This window comes from Trachypithecus francoisi, unplaced genomic scaffold, assembly GCF_009764315.1.
Source record: "Trachypithecus francoisi isolate TF-2019V2 unplaced genomic scaffold, Tfra_2.0 Lachesis_group3, whole genome shotgun sequence".
NCBI lineage: Eukaryota > Metazoa > Chordata > Mammalia > Primates > Cercopithecidae > Trachypithecus > Trachypithecus francoisi.
In genome coordinates, this window is record NW_022681468.1 from 114,382,568 (window position 1) to 114,405,736 (window position 23,169).

Sequence of the window (23,169 nt, forward strand, 5' to 3'; positions counted from 1 at the left end):
CCGTCCAGACACAGTGAGTTCTGGCTGTATGCCTGGGGGCAGTCAGTCATACCCTCTATGAACTGATGACTCAGGTGGGAAGATAAGAGGTAGTATCTGTGATAAAACCAGAGAATATTCAATGCTGACCCTCAGCTCTATGAATGTTTAGAGTAAGGAGAGAGCTCCCATTTTGGGTCCTTGGATCATGGTGAATATCAGTTTCTACATCTGTAAACTAAGGGGGTCACTCTGTGGATGCATCTGATATTAGCATTGTATTTAAGAATCGGATCTGGACAAGGTGAGGTAGCGCTTTGGGAGCCCAAGGTGGGAGGATCACTTGAGCCTAGGAATTCAAAACCAGCCTGGAGAACAAGGCAAGACCCCATCTCTACAAACAAAAAGCTTTAAAAATCAGCCAGGCCTGGTGGCTCATGTGTGTAGTCCCAGCTACTCAGGAGGCTGAGGTGGGAGGACTGCTTGAGCCCAGGCGTTTGAGGCCACCATGAGCTATGATTGCACCACTGCACGCTAGTCTGGGCAACAGAGTGAGACGCTGTCTCTTAAAAAAAAAAAAAAAAAAGAAAGAAAGAAAAGAATTAGAGTCCAGGTGCAGTCCTGCCCAACATGGTGAAACCCCATCTCTACTAAAAATACAAAAATTAGCTGGGCGTGGTGGCAGGCGCCTGTAATCCCAGCTACTCAGGAGGCTGAGGAACGAGAATAGCTTGAGCCCAGAAGGCGAAGGCTGCAGTGAGCCGAGATCGCACCACTGCACTCCAGCCTGGGCGACAGAGCGAGACTCCGTCTTAAAAAAAAAAAAAAAAAAAGAACTGGCTCTACAGAGTCTTCCGGTGGAGGTGAGGCTGGGCCTGAAGTATGGGAGCATCTGGTTTAATAATTAGGGGTGTGGGGTGAGGTGTGGAACCCAAGCAGTATCTCCACAGGCAGGAACAGCCCTGAATTTGGCCACCCTCAGGGCTGTTCCTCATGGAGCCCAGGCATGGCTGTGAAGCTGGACCTGAGCCCTGCATCTGTTACCAGGAAGGGGAGGGTGCGGAGGAGCTCTCCTGGGGGCAGGACAGGGTGAAGACAACTGCCCCAGGCCAGCAGGGGCGCAGTAAAGAGGATAGCAGAGCCCCATGCAGAGATCAGATGGGAAAAGGAGACAAGGTTGTGTTCTGAGGACATTCTTGGATTTTATGAAAAGATTTTTTAAAATCCCCAAAACCCAAAAACATTTTCTTGGATTTTCATCTGAGCCTGTCATGTCTCTGCTCTTAGCAAGTGTGCCCAATTTAATAAAATCAGTACTGGCAGCCAGCAGCATGTTTTTGTTCTAGAACCTTAGACTATCTTTTTTTTTTTGAGACAGAGTTTCGCTCTTGTTGCCCAGGCTGTAGAGCAGTGGTGCGATCTGGGCCCACCACAACCTCCACCTCCCAGGTTCAAGTGATTCTCCTGCCTCAGCCTCACGAGTAGCTAAGATTACAGGCATGCGCCACCACACCCAGCTAATTTTATATTTTTAGTAGAGACAGAGTTTCTCCATGATGGTCAGGCTGGTCTTGAGCTCCCGACCTCAGGTGATCCACCCGCTTCGGCCTCCCAAAGTGCTGGGATTATAGGCATGAGCTGTGTGTGACTACCTTAGACTATCTTTTGGAAAATAAGAGGAATGGCCAGGCACGGTGGCTCACGCCTGTAATCCCAGCACTTTGTTAGGCCAAGACAGGCGGATCACGAGGTCAAGAGATGAGACCATCCTGGCCAACATGGTGAAACCCTGTCTGTACTAAAAATACAAAAATTAGCCAGGTGTGGTGGCAGTCACCTGTAGTCCCAGCTACTCAGGAGGCTGAAGCAGGAGAATCGCTTCAACCCAGGAGGCGGAGGTTGCAGTGAGCCAAGATTACGCCATTGCACTCCAGCCTGGGCGACAGTACAAGACTCTGTCTCGAAAAATAAAAAAATAAAAAATAAGAGGAATAAATGAATAATAAATAAAACAGTAGAGAAAGGTTATAAAGTCAATAGTAAGTCTCTGCCCTCACCACCCCATTCACTTGCCCCTCAGCACCCCACCCTGCAAAAAACAAAAGAAAACAAAAAAACAAAAAAAACCCCACTCCCTAGAGGTAAATACTATGAACCATTTTGAATCTGTATAGGGTACCAACACAACAGGAGCCTGTGTGGTGTGTACTCTCAAGCTTCCGGGTAAAGCTTGCTCTGGGTCTCTCCTGGGCTGAACCTTTTCCAGGGAGAAGGGACTACAGCTGTGGTGTGGCAGGGGCAGGCACAGAACCCTTCCAGAGAGAGGTTTCTCAGGATCCCAGGAGCGTGATCACCAGCCCCACTTCAGTCAGGCGTCACCGGCTTGCCCGCCGGCCCTGGCCAGGGTTTTCTCCTCTGTGTCTGAGGGCTCTTTTTCACCTTCTCAGGATCCCTCTGTGACCCAGCTGACGAACGCCCCACAGGGCGGCCTGGCGGAATTCAACCCCTTCTCAGAGGTTGGTGAGCAGGCCCTCTTTCCAAGTCCCGTGACCCTCTGGGGTGGTGCCGGGGTCTCCGGGGCAGGGAGCCTTGGCAAGGACAGAAGCAGCTCTGAGAAGCGGCAGTCCTCAAAAGGACAGTCCTAACATGAACCCGGGAAGCAGGGTAAGGATGGGAAAGCCACCAAACGCTCTGTGAAATTCTTCCCTTGAGATCTGTGACCAGGGCCCCTCCCCAAGGAGGTCAGGGCAGTGCCCAAGAGTGCTGAACCCAGCGAGCCCAGGGGTGCTGGGTTAGGGATCAGATGGCCTGAACCTGAGGCTTGTTGGCTGGGAAGCCACAGGGGAAGGCCCAGTGCAGGCCCTAAGGGTGTCCCCTCACAGGCAGGGGCACATCACCCATCCTGCTGTGGGTTTGCCCCCTCGTCACCAACTAGTGGAGTCCCACTCACTTCTGTCCTTTGATTTGTTCCATGTAGACAAATGCAGCGACAACAGTTCCTGTCACACAACTCCCTGGGTCCTCGCAGCCAGCGGTTCTCCAGCCATCAGTGGAACCAACCCAGCCGACCCCCCAGGTACTGCTGACAAAGAACTCTGGTCTTTTCTCTCCAGTGAGGGAATCACCCAGACCAGTAGCTGAGCCCTGAGGCTCGGGGCAAGCAGAGAGCCTTCAGCCTTGGCCCCCTAAGGGCCCTCTTGCTAATTTGTTTGGAGCTGCCCACCAAGTAGAGGGGCTGCTCTGCCAATTAATATCCTTACTCCCTCCATCCCATCCACCACCACCACTGAGAAATAAGCTCTACTCACCAGGCTGGGCTCCTTGGTGCCTCCAGAGAGGGCATTTGTCCCTGTTGTACCCCTCCAGGTCCTCCTCAGGCCTTTGACTTGTTCTCTCTTCCTTGGGGCCCAGAATCTCTCTTCTTTTTTCTTTAACTTCATTGATTCTCACCTTCCTTCCTGTCTTCCTTTGTCCCTTCACCACATACTGTGAATCTTTTCTGCTTTGTGCCTGGTGCTCCACTGCACTGCCTCACTGCCCTCCCACCGCGCTCCTCGCTGCCCCTGTGAGCGTGGCCCACGGTGGAGTTGTGTGTTGCAGCTCCTGCTTAGACAGGCCGGCAAGTTCCTGCCTGCCCAATTCCTGGCAGCGAGCGAGCTCTCAGAGAGGCAGATGCTCCTAGGAGGAGAAAGTATTCTCAGAGACAGCTACATGCGAAAGCTTCCGAAGGTAGGCCTAGTGTAGATGAGCAGGAAGAAGGGCAGGGCACCCGGAGCCTGCCCAGCGCTCCTCCCAGGCCCCAGAGCCCTGTGGAGGTGAGGCAGCCCTTACATGTGGAGGTGCCTTTCTGTGCAGCTGGGTGGTGGGCTATAGGGAGCTGGGTCCTTCTCAACTGATGTCACAGACTTGGAGGAGGTCAAGACCCCCAGTGTGGCACAGCGGGGTCAGTTCTGCTTCTGCTTCTGCCACCAGTGCCTGAAACTTGCCTCCCCAAGGCAGCCTTAGGTCTTTGAAGAGTTTTTGGAGAGGTTGATGTGTGTATACATGTGTGTGTACACATGTGCCTGGTTTGTCATCCTGTGAGATGACCAGTTTGAGATCTCTCCCTAAAAAGGACTGGAGTCTCATCTATCAGGAGGAACCTGGCCCAAATGGCAGCAGCTGCCAGCAGGTGCACGCCCCGGGGCCAGGTCTGTTCAGCCTCATGTATAGTCAGTCCCTTACTGTCACTCAGAGGCTCTGCCCTGCCTGGAGAGGAGATAAGTGTGGACTCTGCACACCACTAAAGCCAGGCAGGGCAGGGCAGGGCCACACCTAAGGGGCTGTCCTGGGGTGTAGCCAGTCGCAGTTTAGGGGGACCTCAGGAGGCAGCTCCTGGGGGCAGGCCAGGGGGCAGGGTGCTTGTACAGATCCTGAGGCTCAGGCACACACCATCTGCCCTCACGTCTCCCCTTTCCACTCACTGCTAGCAGGCTTGCACTGTTTTCCTTCTCACACATACACCCAGGCTCTTCAAATGAGGCTTGGGTCTGTGGGTTTCTTGTTATAGTTTAGTTTCTTGTGAGGTCTTTTTCCCAAAGGTCACAATCACTGAGCTCTGCCTTGACCCAGTATGAGGAAGAGGTGGAGAAGCCACTGGGGATAGTTTTCCCAACTCAAGCTTAGGGATGAGGGCAGAGGAGAACCTAGTCATGGCCAACGGACCAGGAAGGTGCGGGGGCAGTGGAAGACAGGTTGGCCTCTCTAAGGTGGTCTCTGGTACCTAAGACAGTCTGGGAGGCGCGGACTGCTTCTGGGACTCCTTGCTGGCTGTCCCTGCCTGGGGCAAGGCCTCTCTGCCTGCCCACCCAGGCTGACACTGTTTCTGTTTGTTGTGTCTGGCTGTCCCTGTACCTCCCCTGTTCTCTCCAGGCTGTGGTGTCTGCAGCCCAGGCAGGCCTGCTTCGGCAGCAGGAAGAACTGGACAGGAAAGCTGCTGAGCTGGAACGCAAGGAGCGGGAGCTGCAGAACACTGTAGCCAACTTGCATGGTAAGGGAGGCTGCTGGGGCCTGGGGCTGCCCTGCCTGGCATAGATGAGTGTCCTGAACCCTGTGTGGAAGGCCTCCCAGCGTTCACCCTGAGCTGCCTCGGAGTTTTGTGGGGCTCTTCTCATCACAGGATGCTGGTCCTCGGAAGAGCAGTACATTGCAAGTCAGGAGACCTGTAGTGTGGTTGTAATGGCTGTAGATTACTTTCTGCACTCCTTCCTAGCTCTAAAATGCCTTGATTCTTTGATAGCATAGGGGCATTGGTCCCACAATTCCTTGCTAATGGTGATGAACTGAGTTATCACACTTGTGGGCTGCTTGTTAATAAAAATAATCACTTAGGCCGTTTACTCTGTATTTCCCAGTGCATTTGGGATCTGTTATCTCAGTGTGAGCTTGTTGGTATCTCTTTGGGTTCCATTTCTGTTCGTCCCACTCCATGCTCCATGCAGACTCCAAGCCCTGCTTGCTGGAGCCCCTCTGGGAACCCTGGTTTGGCCCATACACTGTGCTGGCGTGCACGCACCTCGATGCCCCTTCTGAGGCTGGGCCCTCACCTCGTCACTCCTTTTCCCCCACACAGTGAGAAACAACAACTGGCCCCCCCTGCCCGCGTGGTGCCCTGTGAAGCCCTGCTTCTATCAGGATTTCTCCACAGAGATCCCTGCCGACTACCAGCGGATATGCAAGATGCTCTACTATCTGTGGATGTGTGAGTCCCGCTCCTGCCCTCCAAGCTTAAGGGCGAATTGGGTGTGACTTCAGAGCCCCATCTTGGCCCTGGCTGCTCCTCCCTGGTAAACAGGCTTTTAGCAGACTCCAGCTTTCCTCAGTGCCTGGGCTGGGTTGGGGAGATGACTCTGCCCACAGGCTGCCCCCTGTCTGGAAACCTCCTTGAAAGGGGCAGTCCAGACCACAAATCATGGAGGGTGGGACTAACTAGAGGCTTCCAAGTTCCTTCAGAGCTCAGTGCACTAAAAGGCCCTCCTTAGGTGAAGGCCTTCCCTGTCCACAGGCCTGTGGATTCTGAAGGGTGAGGAAGAAGACTTCTCCTGCAGCTCCATCGGGGGCCATCCAGGGCCAGGGAAAAGCATTGCTAAAGGAAAGACTTCCTTCCCCGAGGACCAGCCCTGGGTCTGCATCCTCCCTCCACACCCCTCAGATACCCGGGCTGTCCCATCACCTCTTAGGAACATAGTTTGATCCCTGGTTTTGAGGTCCCATAAAACCAGGATTTGGGAGCTATCCCTGCCTACGTACAGAGCGGGCTCCTCTGTCTCTGCAGCTGCCTTCGCAGCATGAACCTCACCTCTCCTAGGGAGTGGCCGCCACATTGGAGCCCCTCAGCCACCGTGGCACAAGTCATACTCTGTCCTGTCCCCTTCCCCAGTGCATTCAGTGACTCTGTTTCTGAACCTGCTTGCCTGCCTGGCCTCGTTCTCGAGTGACAGCTCCAAGGGAGTGGACTTCGGCCTCTCCATCCTGTGGTTTCTGATCTTCACTCCCTGTGCCTTCCTTTGTTGGTACCGACCCATCTATAAGGCCTTTAGGTGAGTGAGGCCGGGGCAAGGGGTGAGATTTTATGGCTGGCACCCCAGGTAGCAGGCTAAGGGCTAGAGGCCCTGGGACCCCATCCAAGTCTTAGAGCAGAACAGAATGTAGGGAAATCCACTTTCCCTACATTCTGTTCCTCTGTTCCCACCCAGAGCAGAGATTGGGGGCCCTGTTCTTCAGTTTCTGTACCTGAGGTCTACTCTGGGCCCTGTCCTTGGACCAGGCACAGGAGACTTAGAGAAGGGACCTGCCATCCCACTGCTCCCAGTCTAGCTGATGCCGTAACTGGGAAGAGGGAGGGGACGCTCTTTGGGAACTCCCTTCTGAGGCTCTAGGGTGTGCTTCTCTCGTAGTGTCAGATGAGTGCTCTCCAGGGCTCTTCTCCATGACTATTGATGCTTCCCAATTACTCAGAGTGCCAACACCTAAGCTAGGTACTGGGAACATAGCTGGATACACCTTACACACCCCCAGGGGTTCTGGAATTGTACCTCAGGGTTGATGCTTTCAGGGCTGGGAGCCCAGCAGGCCCTGGGAAGAGGGGATAGGGCAGTCGCTGAACCATCCCTGTACCATTGGAGGCCCTGAACCCTCACTGTGCTCTAGCCCTCAAGGACACAGAGATGGAAGTCCTGAGCTCTTGAGAGAGTTTTGTCTGGTGTCCCCTATTCTCCAAATATTTTTTTATTCCACTCAGATGTACAGGTTTTGTTTTGTTTTGATTGTTCTTTGTTACCACATATCCTTAAGTTCTATTGTTTTTTTTGTTTGTTTGTTTGTTTGTTTTTGAGACGGAGTCTCACTCTGTCGCCCTGGCTGGAGTGCAGTGGCCGGATCTCGGCTCACTGCAACCTCCGCCTCCTGGGTTCAAGTGATTCTCCTGCCTCAGCCTCCCGAGTAGCTGGGACTACAGGCGCCCGCCACCTCGCCCGGCTAGTTTTCTGTATTTTTTTAGTCGAGACGGGGTTTCACCGTGTAGGCCAGGATGGTCTCGATCTTCTGACCTCGTGATCCCCCCGTCTCGGCCTCCCAAAGTGCTGGGATTACAGGCTTGAGCCACCGCGCCCGGCCTGTTTTTTTGTTTTGAGAGGGAGTCTCACTCTGTCTCCCAGGCTGGAGTGCAATGATGCAATCTTGGCTCACTGCAACCTCCTTCTCCTGGGTTCAAGTGATTCTCCTGCCTCAGCCTCTGGAGTAGCTGGACTTACAGGCGCACACAACTACACCTGGCTAATTTTTGCATTTTTAGTAGCGATGGGGTTTCACCATGTTGACCAGGCTGGTCTTGAACGCATGACCTCAAGTGATCCACCTGTCTTGGCCTCCCAAAGTGCTGGGATTATAGGTGTGAACCACCGTGCCCGGCCTGTTTTGTTTTTTTGAGACAGAATCTCACTCTGTCATCCAGGCTGGAGTGCAATGGCGCAGTCTCGGCTCACTGCAACCTCCACCTCCCAGGTTCAAGTGAGTCTCCTGTCTTAGCCTCCCAAGTAGCTGGGATTACAGGCACACACCACCATGCCCAGCTAATTTTTGTGTTTTTAGTAGAGACAGGGTTTTGCCATGTTGGCTAGGCTGGTCTCAAATTCTTGGCCTCATACAGTTTTATTATTAGAGATTTATGCCTTTGGCTTAGTTTTTCTTGCCTGTTATGAAACGCAAGTACTCCAGAAGATGGAGTGTTAGGCTCTTTATTTTTTAATTTACTTATTTTTCTGAGACAGTGTCTTACTCTGTTGCCCAGGCTGGAGTGCAGTAGCACGATCTTGGCTCACTGCAGGAGCGTTAGGCTCTTTATATTGTCCTTTGGGGGAGCAACTTTATCAGCTCTTTGAGGAAGGGGCCAAGCACTGACCCCTTAAATTGGAAGGCAGTGAAAGGCAAGCTCTTCTTGATTATGGTGGGGTATGTGTGTGTGTGTGTGTCCCTGTGGATGGTGTGGCTGGGCCCCTGGAGCTCTGTCTCTTGCCCATGCTGCCTCCTAGCTCCTAGTGAAAAGAGATGTCACACCAAGTAAGGATGCTGAGGAACATGGCCCAAGCCCTCTTGTGACTTCTCATTTCCCTCTCTCTCCACAGGTCCGACAACTCTTTCAGTTTCTTTGTGTTCTTCTTTGTATTTTTTTGTCAAATAGGGATCTACATCATCCAGTTGGTTGGCATCCCTGGCCTGGGGGACAGGTGAGACCTGGGCATCACAGAGGGAATTAGGCTTTGGATAGGGGACTCAGCCTCTCTTGCCCTGTTTTCTAGCTCCCAGAGAGCCCCGCCAGTGCCCTGCTTTTCCTGTGGCGGGGAGTGGGTGAGTGGGCCAACTCAGATCTGCTTTGGGCCTTCTTTCCAGTTCTTTATCAGTAGCCACTCACTTTTTTTTTTCTCCTTGATGCTAAAGGCATCAAAAGACACTCATTATCGGTCGGGCGCAGTGGCTCATGCCTGGAATCCTAGTACTTTGGGAGGCCAAGACAGGCAGATTGCTCGAGCCCAGGAATTCGAGACCAGCCTAGGAAACACAGGGAGACTTTGTCTGTACCAAAAATAAAAAAAAATTTGGTGCAGTGGCATGCACCTATATAGTCCCAGCTACTTGGGAGGCCGAAGCAGGAGGATCGCTTGAGCCCAGGAGGTTGAGGCTGCAGTAAGCCATGATTGCACCACTGGACGCCAGCCTGGGTGACAGAATGAGATCCTGTATCAAAAAAAAAAAAAAAACTATCTTTCCCTGCTCTCCACTTTCTAGGGTGTTGTGGGTGAACTTGACTTGACTCTTTAGGCTACCATGACAGTGTCCTGCACTGGATTGCAGCCTCTTCCTTTTCTCCTGCCACACCCTCCTGGAAGCTGATGGATGCCCAGGCCTTTGCAGACTGAGCTGCGACTTTTTTCAGATGCCTTGTAACTAAAGGAGACAGGTCCCTCACCTCCCCTGGACAGGCTGCTTCTGGCTGCCCTCTTTGAGCATACAGCTGGTTTGAGTTTCCAGGATACCTCAGTCCTCAGCTCAAAATTAATCTCAAAAGAAAAGCTGATGGCTTATGTTTTCCTTTCTGCTCCAGTGCACAGGGAGCATTGCAGAAAGGTCAGACTGGCACTTGGCTGACAGCCTGAGCCTGGAAGGGCGGTGCTATTTTGGTCCCCTCCCTCCGGCAGAGCTGGCAAGTCCAGAGCAGTGGGGAGAGAAGGGCTGCCTCCCCTTACCCTCCAAGCAAGTGCACGCTGCCCTCCCACCACCCCTCATGCTTCTTGCCCTGCTGTTGTTAATCTGGTCCCTTTTGACCAGTGACCCAATTTCATTACTCGTTACCTAAGTAAGACCCTGGTAGAAAAACTGTGATTCATGACGGCCATTTGCACCTGGACTGGGAATCAGAAGGCTTGAGTTGGCCGGGTGCAGTGGCTCACGCCTGTAATCCCAGCACTTTGGGAGGCCGAGGCAGGTGGATCACTTGAGGTCAGGAGTTCGAGACCAGCCTGGCCAACATGGCAAGCCCTCATCTCTAAAAAAAAAAAAAAAGGAAAAAAATACAAAAAAATTAGCCGGGTGTTTTGGTGGGAGCCTGAAATCCCAGCTGCTCTGGAGGCTGAGGTAGGAAAATCGCTTGAACCTGGGAGGTGGAGGTTGCAGTGAGCCAAGATTGCGCCACTGTACTGCAGCCTGGGCGAAAAGAGTGAAACATCATCTCAAAAAAAAAAAAAAAAAGTGTTGCTGTGTCACCCAGACTGGAGTGCAGTGGCAAAATTATAGCTCACTATCACCTTGACCTCCTGGGTTCAAGTGATCCTCCTGCCCCAGCCTCCTGAGTAGCTAGGACTACAGGCATGCACAACCATGCCTGGCTAATTTTTAAAATTTTTTGTAGAGACAGGGTCTTGCTATGTTGCCCAAGCTGGTCTCAAATTCTGGCCTGAGGTTATCCTCCTGCCTTGGCCCCTCAAAATGCTGAGATTACAGGCATGAACCACCGTACCTGGCCTACATTAATTTTTGTATATGGTTGAAATAAGTATTTAACTTCATTTTTCTGTATGTAGATATCGTCGTTTCAGTACCATTTGTTGAAGAGACTATTCTTTCTCTTTGAATGGTTTTGGCATCCTTGTCAAAAATTAATTGACCGGCCGGGCGCGGTGGCTCATGCCTGTAATCCCAGCACTTTGGGAGGCCAAGACAGGTGGATTACCTGAGGTCAGGAAGGAGTTGGAGACCAGCCTGGCCAACATGGCAAAACCTCATCTCCACAAAGAATACAAAAATTAGCCGGGCGCATTGGCAGGTGCCCATAATCCCAGCTACTCGGGAGGCTGAGGCAGGAGAATTGCTTGAACCCAGGAGGCAGAGGTTGCAGTGAGCCAAGATCATGCCACTGTTCTCCAGCCTGGGCTACACAGCAAGACTCAATCTCAAAAAAAAAAAAAAAGAAAGAAAAAGAAAAATTAACTGACCATAGGCGTATGGGTTTATTTCTGGAATCGCAGTTCTATTCCATTGATGTATTGATCTATTGATCTATATGTCTATCTTTATGCCAGTCCTACACTATTTTAGTGACTGTAGCTTTGTAGTAAGTTTTGATGTCAAGAAATATGAGGATATCCCTTTTACAGATGAGGACATGGGGCTCAGACAGGTGACAGCAAGTTGGCCAGTGATCCTCCTTCCAAGAAGGTGGGTCCTCAGGAGTGAGCAGCCACGCTTTCCATACTCCCCACCAGCAAAGCATCAGAAAAAGGCCCAGCCCAGTGCTACCTTATTTATTTATTTTATTATTATTATGTTTTGAGATGGAGTCTCTGTTGCACACGCTAGAGTGCAGTGGTGCGATCTCTCACTGCAAGCACCGCCTCCCAGGTGTTCACAACATTCTCCTGCCTCAGCTTCCTGAATAGCTGGGACTATGTAGACATCTGCCACCACCATGCCTGGCTTATTTTTTGTATTTTTAGTAGAGATGAGGTTTCACTGTGTCAGCCAGGATGGTCTCAATCTCCTGACCTCGTGATCCGCCTGCCTTGGCCTCCCAAAGTGCTGGGATTATAGGCGTGTGCCACTGCGCCTGGCCCTTTTTTTTTTTTTTTTTTTTTTTTTTGAGACAAGGTCTCACTCTGTTGCCCAGGCTAGAGTGCAGTGGCGTGATCACGGCTCACTGCAGCCTTGAACCTCACAGGCTCAAGTGATCCTCCCACCTCAGCATCCCGAGTAGCTGGGACCACAGGTATGTATGACCACAGCCAGTTAATTTTTTTTTTTTTTTTTTTTTGAGTCGGAGTCTCACCCTGTCACCCAGGCTGGAGTGCAATGGCATGATCTCGGCTCACTGCAACCTGCACCTTCCAGGTTCAAGTGATCCTCCTGCCTCGGCCTCCCGAGTAGCTGGGATTGCAGGCGTGTGCAACCACGCGCAGCTAATTTTTGTATTTTTAGTAGAGACAGGGTTTCACCATGTTGGCCAGGCTGGTCTCCTGACCTCAAGTGATCCGCCTGCCTCGGCCTCCCAAAGTGCTGGGATTACAGGCACAAACCTGGCCTTTTTAAATTTTTTGTGGAGACAGGGCCTCTCTCTGTTGCCCAGGTTGGTCTTGAACTCCTGGGCTCAAGTGATCCTCCTGCCTCAGCCTCCCAAAGTGCTGGGATTACAGGCAAGAGCCACAGCACCCAGCCTAGTGCTACTTCTGACTCTGTGAAGGCAGCAACCACATCCTCCCTTTCAGACCTCACATAACCAGAAGATTCCCCTTGTGAGTGGGGTAGTGTGGGCCCGTCAGCCTTCATGGAGGTCTGGCCTCACAGTCCAAGGGCTTCTGGCTCAAAGGGCTCCCTGTGCTGTGGGGAGATGCCAAGGTGATGGTCAGGACACAGTGGCCAGTTGGAGAAGAGCCCCTTATGCTGACTCTTGGGGCCCACTACCACTTTGTTCCCTCTGGCCTCTTCTTTCCTTATAGCGGTTGGATTGCAGCCCTGTCTACACTGAAGAAAGGGTCCCTGGCCGTATCAGTCATCATGATGGTGGTGGCTGGCTTCTTCACCCTCTGTGCCGTGCTTTCAGTCTTCCTCCTGCAGCGGGTGAGTGGTGTGGGCAGGGCTGACAGCAAATGGGAGGAAGCAGGCAACTGTTTCCTGCCCTTGACACGAGATGTTCTTCACCACTGCAATTGGGTCTCCTAGGCTCCCAAAGGTCTAGCACCTTTCTCCAGGGATCTGGGTGGGGGGTCAGGCAGTGCCAGGCTTCTGGTGACCCCTTTGGGAGTATGTCCTGGATGGCTGGGTTCCTGGTGGACCCAAAGGGCAGGCTCCTCTCACCCCACCCCTCTTCGCCAGGTGCACTCCCTCTACCGCCGGACAGGGGCCAGCTTCCAGCAGGCCCAGGAGGAGTTTTCCCAGGGCATCTTCAGCAGCAGAACCTTCCACAGAGCTGCTTCATCTGCTGCCCAAGGAGCCTTCCAGGGGAATTAGTCCTCCTCTCTCTTCTCTCCCCCTCAGCCTTTCTCTCGCCTGCCTTCTGAGCTGCACTTTCCATGGGTGCCTTATGTGGTGGTGGTTGTGCCCAGCACAGACCTGGCAGGGGTCTTGCTGTGGCTCTTCCTCCTCCCTCAGCGACCAGCTCTCCCTGGAAGGGGAGGGACAGGGACTTTTTTTTCCCCCTCTATGTACAAAAAAAACAAAGCTCTCTTTCCTTCTCTAGTGATGGTTTGGTAGGATTCTTTTGTCTCTGGAAGCAGTGGGACTGAAGTTCTCTTCGTCCTGTGCACACACAGACACCCCCACACAGTTGGGATCACAGGCTGACCTGGGCCCACCCCAGCTGGAGTTTTCTGCCAGGGTCCTGGGCCTTGACTCCCCTACCCTGCAGGCCTGGCCTGAATTTGGCTTCTCAGACACAGCCCAGCCCTTCCTGCCCCGGCTGGGGATAAGCCTCTCACAGGCTCTGGTGGACAGATCTGTTCCCCAGGTCACTCCAGTGGTCTCCAGGCTTCCAGAGAAGGCTGGTTGCCTCAAGCTCTTGCCTGCCTCATAAATGGATCCAGAGAAGACTGGCTGCCTTCGGCTCTTCCCTGCCTCACATTCCTCATAAACGGATTCATAGCTCTTTAGCCCCCTGCACCCTCCTGCAGGGGACTGCACTTTGAGCCCTCTGGAGCCCTCCCTTGCTGAGGCTTACTCTCTTCAGACTCTGAATGTGCAATGCGGTTGGCTGGGGTTTGGGGACCGGAAGGGACCAAGGACACTGACCCCAAGCTGTCCTGCCCAGCGTCTTCCAGGAGGGCAGGGTCTGCCTGTGCTGGTGTGGTTGGTTTGGCCCTGTTTGCTGTGACTTCCCCTCCCCTGAGGGACGGCTGCCTTTGCCTCTGCCTCAGATGCCACCTGCCCCACCCATGCTCCCCATCAGCAGCATCCAGACTTTCAGGAAGGGCAGAGCCAGCCAGTCCAGAACCGCATCTTTCAGCAGGAACTGATGAGCCATCTCTTGGAGGGCCCCCTAGTACCCAGTGGAGTCTGGCTCACACCCGGGGGGGGGGGGGGGGGGGGTGTCACTGTGATGGACAACTAGGAGTCCACCTTTAAGACCAGCACCCTGTTCCCCTAGGCTGCCGAGCGGGTGTGTGGACTGGGGGGGGCCTTCCCACAAAACTAGCCTCTGGCTCAGCCCCAGGCAGCCGCAGGCCCCGAGCCACTGAATGATACTGGCAGCGGTTGGGGTTTTATAAACTCCTTTCTGGTATTTTTTCCCCTCTATGTACAAATGTATATGTTACGTCTCAATTTTGTGCTTAAATAAAAATAAAAAGACATTTTCAGACAACACTGGTCCACATGTCTGGTGGACTTGGGAGGACGGGGCAGCCCACAGAATTAGGGGCTGGGCGCTGCTGCTAAGATTGGAGAGCTGGCACAGTTAAGATGCAATAAATAGGTCCTCAAGGCCCTTCCTCAGAAAAGTGAAAAGCAGCTGGGAGGTCCGGGAAGCCAACGCGGCCTCTTCCAAAGACGCCTTCTTGTTCCAGTACCTCTGCTTTCAGAGCTGCGGGTCCTGGGGAGGGGCCCTGGAGGCCTCCCGGACGCCATCGCCCCCACACACATCCGCTCCTCTGGAGCCCGCGTCCTCACGTGGGCGATCTCTAGACGCCTCTGCGCCCGCTGGGAGTCCCCAAAGACCGCGCCGGCAGTCCTCCGCTCACTTCTAGGCTCGCGGAGCCTCTGTGTCCCCACGTGGGCCCTGCAGAAAGTGGCGGGGCGCATGACCCGAGGAGGTGTGGGCACAGGGGAGGGGCGCTGGGAGCAGGGCGGAGCCGCGTCTCCGAAGCGCGCTGCATTTCCGGCGGGCGGCGTTGGGGGCAGCGTGGAGCAGCCCCGTGCTCGGCCCGTCCCCCAACCCGCCGGAACCGCCGCCCGCAGCGAGGAAGCGCCTGCGCGGGCGCGGGCGGCCGGGATGGCGGGGCCCGGTTGGGGTCCCCCGCGCCTGGACGGCTTCATCCTCACCGAGCGCCTGGGCAGCGGAAAGTACGCCACGGTGTACAAGGCCTACGCCAAGGTGGGTGCCGGCCCCGTGCCCGCCCGAGCTAGCCCGGCTGGTGCCGGCCAGGGAGACTCCGAGAGGTTAGCGACAGTGTGGGAACAGTTAGGGGCGGGAGGCTGGCTTCGTCCCAGCCAGACCCTCGGCGGAGGTTGGAGCCGACCGCCACGCTTAGGTCTTAAAGGGCGCACCTGCACCCACCTGCAGGGTCAGTGGCTGAACAGGCTCAAAACAGGTTACCTAGTGGGCTGGGAGGAGTCTGGGACTGGAGCCAGTTAGGAGGCAGAGTGGGCGGTTCTGGAACTCTGAGTGACATGCCTCTGCTGGGAGCAGTCCAGAATGCAAAGAAATGGATCATCTAGCTGAGGGTTGGAGAAGACCAGGCTGAGGCTGGGTCGGGAAGCCAGGACTCCAGAATCAACATTCCTCACTGACTTCACAAGGGAAAGCTGGGAAACCCGTTGCTGGTGTGCAGTAGGTAGACCCGGGGAGGGGGCGGAGTCGGGGGACAGAGGGAACCAGACAGAGCCTTTCCAGTCAGGCAAGGTCCTGGCCTCCTCAAGGCAGAGCCCGCAAATCTCCTGTCCCGCAGAAGGACACTCGTGAGGTGGTAGCCATAAAGTGTGTAGCCAAGAAAAGTCTGAACAAGGCATCGGTGGAGAACCTCCTGACAGAGATTGAGATCCTCAAGGGCATTCGACACCCCCATATTGTGCAGCTGAAAGACTTTCAGGTGCGAGCCTTGGGCGGGGCCGCTGCCAAAAGGGAGCTGGAGAAGGGACACTCTCTTCAGGCTGCCTCTCTACCTCTAAACACAGTGGGACAGTGACAATATCTACCTCATCATGGAGTTCTGCGCAGGGGGTGACCTGTCTCGCTTCATCCGTACCCGCAGGATTCTGCCTGAGAAGGTGGCGCGTGTCTTCATGCAGCAGTTAGGTAAAGGACTGTGACCTCAGCCTGCCACTCCGTCCCTTGTTCTCTGCCCCCCACCATCCCACCCCTACCCTAGGCTTAGAGCCCTGGCACACATTGCAGCTGCCTCCTGCACAGTCTGAAATTTTGGGGTCCTGTTTATCTCATACACTCAACCCTTGCTCAGGGATGCTGTGGGACAGATGAGGGAGTAATACCCCTCTGTGGGGTGTTGAGGCTTCCATACATAGAACATAACATAAGGACCTTGTAGAACATTCCAGAGTCCTGTAGGTAGGACTCAAATGCTTTGCCAAGGAAAAGAGCAAGATTCTCAAGGACTGGGGCATCCAGAGAGGCTTCTGAGAGGCGGGGAGACTTGTGAAGGGGCAGAGGGGAGGAGGGTGGGCACTCGAATGGGGTGGCAAACTCCTAGAAGTGGTGGGATCTTGGTGCTTATATGGAAAACATTAGACTAACCAGGCAGGAACTGGGGTTGTGTAGGCTTGAGGAGGCAGATGTGAGCCGGGCAGGCAAGAGGCAGGTGGGAATGGGCTCTGAACTGTCTCTTTGTGGGTCCCACTCCTCAGCTAGCGCCCTGCAGTTCCTGCATGAACGCAACATCTCTCATCTGGATCTGAAGCCACAGAACATTCTGCTGAGCTCCTTGGAGAAGCCCCACCTAAAACTGGCAGGTCTGTGTCTGAAACAGCAGGGATGAGGTTTGGAGAGTGCAGAGGCCCCCCTCTCCCTGGGCTCACTCAGCAGCCCTAGTTCTCATGGAGCTCTCTATAGAGTCCTCAAAGAGTAACAGGCTGCAAAGTCTGGGGTTGGACCCTGTCATCAAAAGGCAGAACCTTTCTCAGGCTACCCATGCTCAAGTCCAGCAGCATAATGGGTGGAGTTAGGGCTCAGTCTGTGGCCAGAGTTGGGACTCGCTGTGTGTCCAGGTTTGGGGGTCAGTCTGAGAACAGTGCTGGGGTTCAGTGTGTGACCAGCATCAGGGATCACTCCGTGGTCAGGGACAGGACTTGGTCTGTCATCAGAATTGGGGCTCAAGTCTGTGACTCCATCTGTGGCCACATAGGAGAGTGTGTGGTGGGGGAGTAGGAGGGGGTGACCCTTGATAAGATTTGGACAGGAATTGACACTGGAGGCCAGAGACTGTGGAAAACCTAAGCCTGGGGGACAGTGAGAGGGTGGGGGCTTATCCATGTAGCTAGTGTGATCAGGTGGCCTTCCTAGGAAAAGGTGCCCAAGGGAGCTGTGCAGGATGGGTAGGTTTTACACCCCAGAGGCAGATATGAGAGGGTGTTCCAGGCTAATGATGAGCAGAGGCTTGGAAATAGGGTTGATCGGGTCTGGAGGGTGGAGAGGAGCCTGGGGTGAGGCTTTACAAGCCAGGAGTGGAAGCAGCTGGAATTCAAACCCTGCTGCCTCACCTCTTGCCTGCAGACTTTGGTTTTGCACAGCACATGTCCCCGTGGGATGAGAAGCACGTGCTCCGTGGCTCCCCACTCTACATGGCCCCCGAGATGGTGTGCCAGCGGCAGTATGATGCCCGCGTAGACCTCTGGTCCGTCGGGGTCATCCTGTATGGTGAGACCTCTTTTCCCTGCTTCTCACCCTGAGGCCTATACTGTGTCCTCAGGCAAGGCCTCTCTGGGCCACTCCTGAAGGGTTCTGATGAAAACTGACTGCTGGCCCAGGACCCCTGCTGAGGGGCTTCAGGCCAGGCTTGACCTATTCCCTCCCAGCCTCCGCTCTGCCTCCCTTCCACAGAAGCCCTCTTCGGGCAGCCCCCCTTTGCCTCCAGGTCGTTCTTGGAGCTGGAAGAGAAGATCCGTAGCAACCGGGTCATCGAGGTGGGTCTAGCAGGGCCTTAGCGACCACTGGGGGGCAGAGGGAGTCAGGGCCCTGAGGGTTTACACCTCGTTCTCACCTGCAGAGACTGGAGTGTGGGCTCCAGGCTGCCTTTGTAGTGGAGGGGCATGCTCTAGACTGGAAGTCGAGGTGCCGGGCCGTCCCAGGGACTTAGGTCAGCCCACAGCAGGCAGCACAGTGCCTATTTTGTAGGCCCTTGTGGGGAAAAAGCCAAAGCAGAGCCAGACCAACCTTCCCAGGAACATAGTCCAGGGAGGGAAATAAGGACCCAGAAACACAATTCTAGCTCAGCTCAGGGCTCCAGCGAGGGTGCGCCAGGAGCCCAGGGATGGAGGCCTGGCTCCTCACTGGCTCCATCATCTTGACCCACCTGCTCCTCCTCGGTCTTAGGTTCCCCACCTGTCCAACGCATACCTTGGGTTCCTCGCCGACCCCTGGGCTAGGGGTTGAGGGGCTGGAGCCCAGTGTGATCTGTCCCTGCCATTCCCTTCCCTACAGCTCCCCCCGCGGCCCCTGCTCTCACGAGACTGCCGGGACCTACTGCAGCGGCTCCTGGAGCGGGACCCCAGCCGTCGCATCTCCTTCCAGGACTTCTTTGCGCACCCCTGGGTGGACCTGGAGCACATGCCCAGTAGGGAGAGTCTGGATCGAGCAGTGAGCAGGCGGGTGGGGCTGGGGTGGGCTGAGGGTGGGCTGAAGGTCTTGTTGACCCCTTTGGTGGTGAATAGGTGACTCACCCAACAGAGACAGAGGGTGGGCTCAGGGGAGCTGATCTCCCATCTTGGTGAGCGTGGGAGGGTAGGGAGGTGGACCTGACCCCGCTCTGCCCATCCCCCAGACCACCCTGGTGGTGCAGGCTGTGAAGAAAGACCAGGAGGGGGATGCAGCAGCCGCCTTATCGCTCTACTGCAAGGCTCTGGACTTCTTCGTACCTGCCCTGCACTGTGAGTCCCAGGCCATGCCTGAAGCCCCTGGGTGCAGCAGGGATGGGAGTCGTCTGTGGCTGCAGCAGGGATGGGAGTCATCTGTGGCTGCAATAGGTGGATTCCAGTTCTCTATCCAGAATGTTGTAGGCAATAAAGCAAAGCATAAACCTGGAATATTGTGTTTGGAGGGATTCCAGAGGGTTCGGTGTGGGGCAGGGGTTCTCCCAGACTCCTCATATGACCTCACTTTCTGCAGATGAGGCGGATGCCCAGCGGAAGGAGGCAATTAAGGCGAAGGTGGGTGAGAGTCCCCATGAGGAAGTGGGGGGGCAGGGGGTAAGGCCCTGAGATCTCAGGGCCCCTGGGGAATGGCTGTCTTAGAATTGGAACTTCCTCTCCTGCAATGCAGAGCTCGGAATGGGTCAGGCCAGCCTCATTTGCCCCCTGACATGTTTATAGCTTGAGGCAGTCACTAACAATGCAGAGGGAGAACTTGGATATGGGTTCTGGCAAGGGGAGCGGGTGAGACAGCACCTCCTCAGGCCCTTTCCCTACAGGTGGGGCAGTACGTGGCCAGGGCCGAGGAGCTCAAGGCCATCGTCTCCTCCTCCAATCAGGCCCTGCTGAGGCAGGGGACCTCTGCCCGAGATCTGCTCAGAGGTAGATTTCCTGTTCCTGGCTGACCCCAGGGGCCCCAGCAAACCTCCCCACAGCCTGAGGGGGAGGCGGGTGGGGAGAGGCATCCTGCAGGGAACAGGCGGCTTGCTTCCCCCACCCTGAGCCTTTTCACTCATCCCAGAGATGGCCCGGGACAAGCCACGCCTCCTAGCTGCCCTGGAAGTGGCTTCAGCTGCCATGGCCAAGGTTTGTGCCAGTGAGAAGGGTCTAGGTGGGACAAGATGGGGCGGGGCGGGGAGATATCCAGGCCATGACCCTAAGCAGCCTGGTGTCCTTGTGGCTGCAGGAGGAGGCCGCTGGTAGGGAGCAGGATGCCCTGGACCTGTACCAGCATAGTCTGGGGGAGCTGCTGCTGCTGCTGGCAGGTGAGGGCCCCCATTTCTGTCCCCCAGAGGGCCCCTGGCTGCCCTGCCCTCACCACACGCCCTCTCTTTACAGCGGAGCCCCCGGGCCGGAGGCGGGAGCTGCTTCACACTGAGGTGCCCACTGAGCTTGAGAGGGTTGGGAGGCTTCCTCTTCCCCTTTCTTTGCTCTTACCTGTGGGGATCTCTTTGGGTTCCCTCTGGAGTGTCCCACTCTCAGGGTGTTCCAGGTCTGAAAGTCAAAACCATAGGGCTGGGGTACTCAGACAGGGCAATGGAGGATCTGGGAACCCAGCAGCAAACAGTCTGGGAAGGCTTCCTGGAGGAAGGAGCAGAAAGGGACTCAGGAGGCAAGTTGTTCTGACGGGGCAGAGGGTTCTGGAGAGCATCAGGGTTGAGGAGGAGTTCCCTTTGAAACCCCACCCCCCGCCACTCTCCCCCACACCCAAGGGCGTATCTTTCCTTGGCAGGTTCAGAACCTCATGGCCCGAGCTGAATACCTGAAGGAACAGGTCAAGGTGGGCACATGGGGGCCACGCTGGGGCTAGGGTCTGTGGGTTCTATTGCTCTCTGCTTGTGGCTGTCATCCTTACCCTGCTGGTGTATGTCTGCTGTCCCACCTCCTCTGCAGGCCTCCCTGTCCCTGTATCTGCCCTTCACTCTCTCTCTTGCTCAGCACTGTGCACTGTGGCTCGTGTCCCCGTCCTTCACTCTCTCTCTTGCTCAGCACTGTGCGCTGTGGCTCGTGTGTCTGCCTCCTGGCTGCCTCTCATCCCTTGTGCTGCCTTCACATCCCACAGATGAGGGAATCTCGCTGGGAAGCTGATACCCTGGACAAAGAGGGACTGTCGGAATCTGTTCGTAGCTGTGAGTCTTGCCCTGGGGTCGATCCTCCATCCAAAGAGGGGTGAGGGCTGGGGGCCCTGGGTTCTGCCTCTCTTACCAAAGACCTGAGACTGACCCTCTCCCATTGCCTCCCTCCCCCCCATAGCTTGTACCCTACAGTGACCCCAGAAGAATGACTGGACAGACGTGAGCCATCTGGAGCAGAGGGATACTAACCCAGGCTGACGCCAAGAATGAAGTGGCCCACTGCAGCCCTGGCGAGCAGGCTTCTTGGGTAGACAGTGCTGAGACCCCCACATTCCAGAGTCCCCAGACTCCCTCAGGTTACTCTGCACCCCACAGACAGTTTGATGGCTGTGCTGTGTGCTGGAGGGGAGGGCAGGACTCTGGGAGAACAGCACTTCTTTCATGAGACCTTTGTTATTCGGTGGTTACTGGGTCCTGTGCCTGTCAGTTTTGGAGCATGCAGCCGTCTATCATTTTTTTGCTCTGAGAAGAGGGCAAGGGGCTCCTGCAGGGCACTTCTGTGCTTGCCCTCGCCCTGCCAGCAGGCAGCTGTGCCCCTGGCCTGCCCTTCCCGGGACCCCTTATTCCAACTCAGCTCCTCCTTGCACTGGAATGGGGCACTCCAGCACCCCTCAGGGACCACCCACCCCACAGTATGCACTCAGCGCCACAGAACCCGCCAGTCTTTCTGGGAACTCACACCTGCCCGCCATCTCGGCACTTCAAATCAATCCTTCCAGCATGGAAGTTGTATCTTTCGGGGTGGGGCAAATTGAAGAAACCCATTTCTTGTTCCTGCCCTGGCCTAGGGAGCACTCAGGAAGGTTCCTTGGTCCTCATCTCTCCCACCTCCGTTCCTCTTTGGGCCCCACACTAGCCACAGCGCGGGCCTTGCTGGAGTTTGAGCCTGGGAGAGGGAGACGGTCTGACCCAATGCACTCCAGGCTACCTACTTCTAGGCCTGCTCTGCCACTGTGGAGCCCTGGGCAAACCCCTTCCCCTTTGTGGGCCTGGGTCTCCCCATCTCTTCAATGGGGCTGATACCTCCACAGCCCACAGCATGGGCACTTATGAGGACAAAGTGAATTTAACCTGGAAAATAGTGTATTTGAGAGTTTCTTTTAAATAATCAGCGGGTGTTGGTGATTTCTAGCCCTTCTGCCCTTAAATGCCTCCTTGGGCAAGAGTTGTCTGTCCTCCCTGCAGGAGGCTGAGTGTGAAGAGTATAATTCACTGTTTCTCTATTAAATTATTTTCTTTACTTGGGCATCTCTTCTTGCCTTAAGAACAACAGGAGGGGGGGCCGCTGCCCACAGGCTGGGACAAGCAAAAGCTGCAGCAAAAGCTGGGGAAGCTGAGGTAGGGTTGGGGAGGTCACGGGGTGGAGGGGAATGCTGAGAATGATGCCCTCAGCCCCCAGGGATCCAGGAGAAAGGCTGACCAGGGTCATTCCTGCCCACACCCAGGCGACCGGTGGGGAGAGGAGCACAGGCCTGGGAGCTGGGAAGCCTTTTTCCCTCTTTGCTTCTCAGCTCAGCTCCAGGAGTGCAATCTTCCAAAATGCTCTGCCCTCCACACTGCACACTGTCTCACCCCAGACAGGATCTCTTGGCCTCCTATCCCTTCTTACCCTGGGCTAGTGAGGGAGCAGTGGGCTGGACTGGGGGAAAGGGCATCTTTTAAGGTATCATGCTCACACCCAGCCCCCAGGAGCTCCGTTTCCAGCAGACTCTGTACCCTGGCCTTCCCCCAACCCCACACACACCTCAGGTGTCAATCTGATCAGCACTTGTTGGGAGTAGGAGGGGAGCACATCCCCCGGCAGCCAGCAGGGGAGCAGTTCCTTAGACTTACCCATTCCCCGCGGGTTGCTCAGTCATCCCAGGGTTTTCCATACCTGGATGGGAACAGACCCTAGGAACTATTCTCCCTGAAGCCCCTGGCCTGGCCATCGGGGGGCAGTGGGGAGCAGTGTCCCAGAGGGCAGGAGGAGCTGCTAGAATTCTGGCTCTGCTACTTGGCCTTGAAGTTTGGGATCCATCCATTAGCCTGTTTCTTCATAAAATGAAGATAAGGGCCCCATGGGAATTTGTAGTGAGATACTGCACATGGGCATGGCATACAGTAAGAATACAATAAAATGGGACTTTCAGATCTAGGGAGAGAAATGTACTTCAGATTATCTCTGGAAATGGGCCAGACAAAAAAGCCTCAATATATAAAGTGAGGGAACAGGAGGGGAATGAATGGACCTGGTTGGGTGGATGAATCGAGAAGATGGGAGGGGTTGGGCATGGTGGCTCATGCCTGTAATCCCAGTACTTTGCAAGGCCAAGGCAGGTGGATCACGAGGTCAGGAGACGGAGACCCCCCTGGGCAACATGGTGAAACCCTGTCTCTACTGAAAATACGAAAATTAGCCGGGCGTGGTAGCAGGCGCCTGTAGTCGCAGCTACTCGGGAGGCTGAGGCAGGAGAATCAC

At 55.1% G+C, this 23,169-nt stretch overlaps 2 protein-coding genes across 13 annotated transcripts; both read left to right on the forward strand.

The window, feature by feature from the left end:
• The first annotated feature begins 985 nt into the window (after positions 1-985).
• Positions 986-14,359, forward strand: SCAMP2 (secretory carrier membrane protein 2). The gene is made up of 9 exons (XM_033190866.1): positions 986-1,068; positions 2,384-2,495; positions 2,957-3,055; positions 4,891-5,008; positions 5,591-5,719; positions 6,398-6,557; positions 8,640-8,741; positions 12,501-12,621; positions 12,877-14,359. The coding sequence occupies exons 1-9, from the start codon at positions 986-988 to the stop codon at positions 13,009-13,011; spliced, it is 1,059 nt and encodes a 352-aa protein (XP_033046757.1). The 3' UTR covers positions 13,012-14,359.
• A 507-nt stretch (positions 14,360-14,866) lies between these two features.
• ULK3 (unc-51 like kinase 3) lies at positions 14,867-21,948 on the forward strand. Of its 12 annotated transcripts, none has more exons than XR_004431885.1 (16): positions 14,867-15,088; positions 15,663-15,803; positions 15,889-16,009; positions 16,576-16,680; positions 17,441-17,584; positions 17,768-17,850; positions 18,368-18,523; positions 18,708-18,813; positions 19,052-19,092; positions 19,353-19,455; positions 19,595-19,659; positions 19,760-19,838; positions 19,912-20,185; positions 20,306-20,353; positions 20,636-20,702; positions 20,827-21,948. XR_004431885.1 is itself a non-coding variant. In XM_033189355.1 (16 exons), the coding sequence occupies exons 1-16, from the start codon at positions 14,987-14,989 to the stop codon at positions 20,841-20,843; spliced, it is 1,419 nt and encodes a 472-aa protein (XP_033045246.1). In that variant the 5' UTR covers positions 14,870-14,986; the 3' UTR covers positions 20,844-21,948. The 12 variants fall into 12 exon arrangements, 2 of the variants coding, with proteins under 2 accessions (XP_033045246.1, XP_033045247.1); XM_033189355.1 differs by having other exon boundaries at positions 14,870-15,088; positions 19,912-19,952; XM_033189356.1 differs by having other exon boundaries at positions 14,936-15,088; positions 15,966-16,009; positions 19,912-19,952.
• Positions 21,949-23,169: the final 1,221 nt, after the last annotated feature.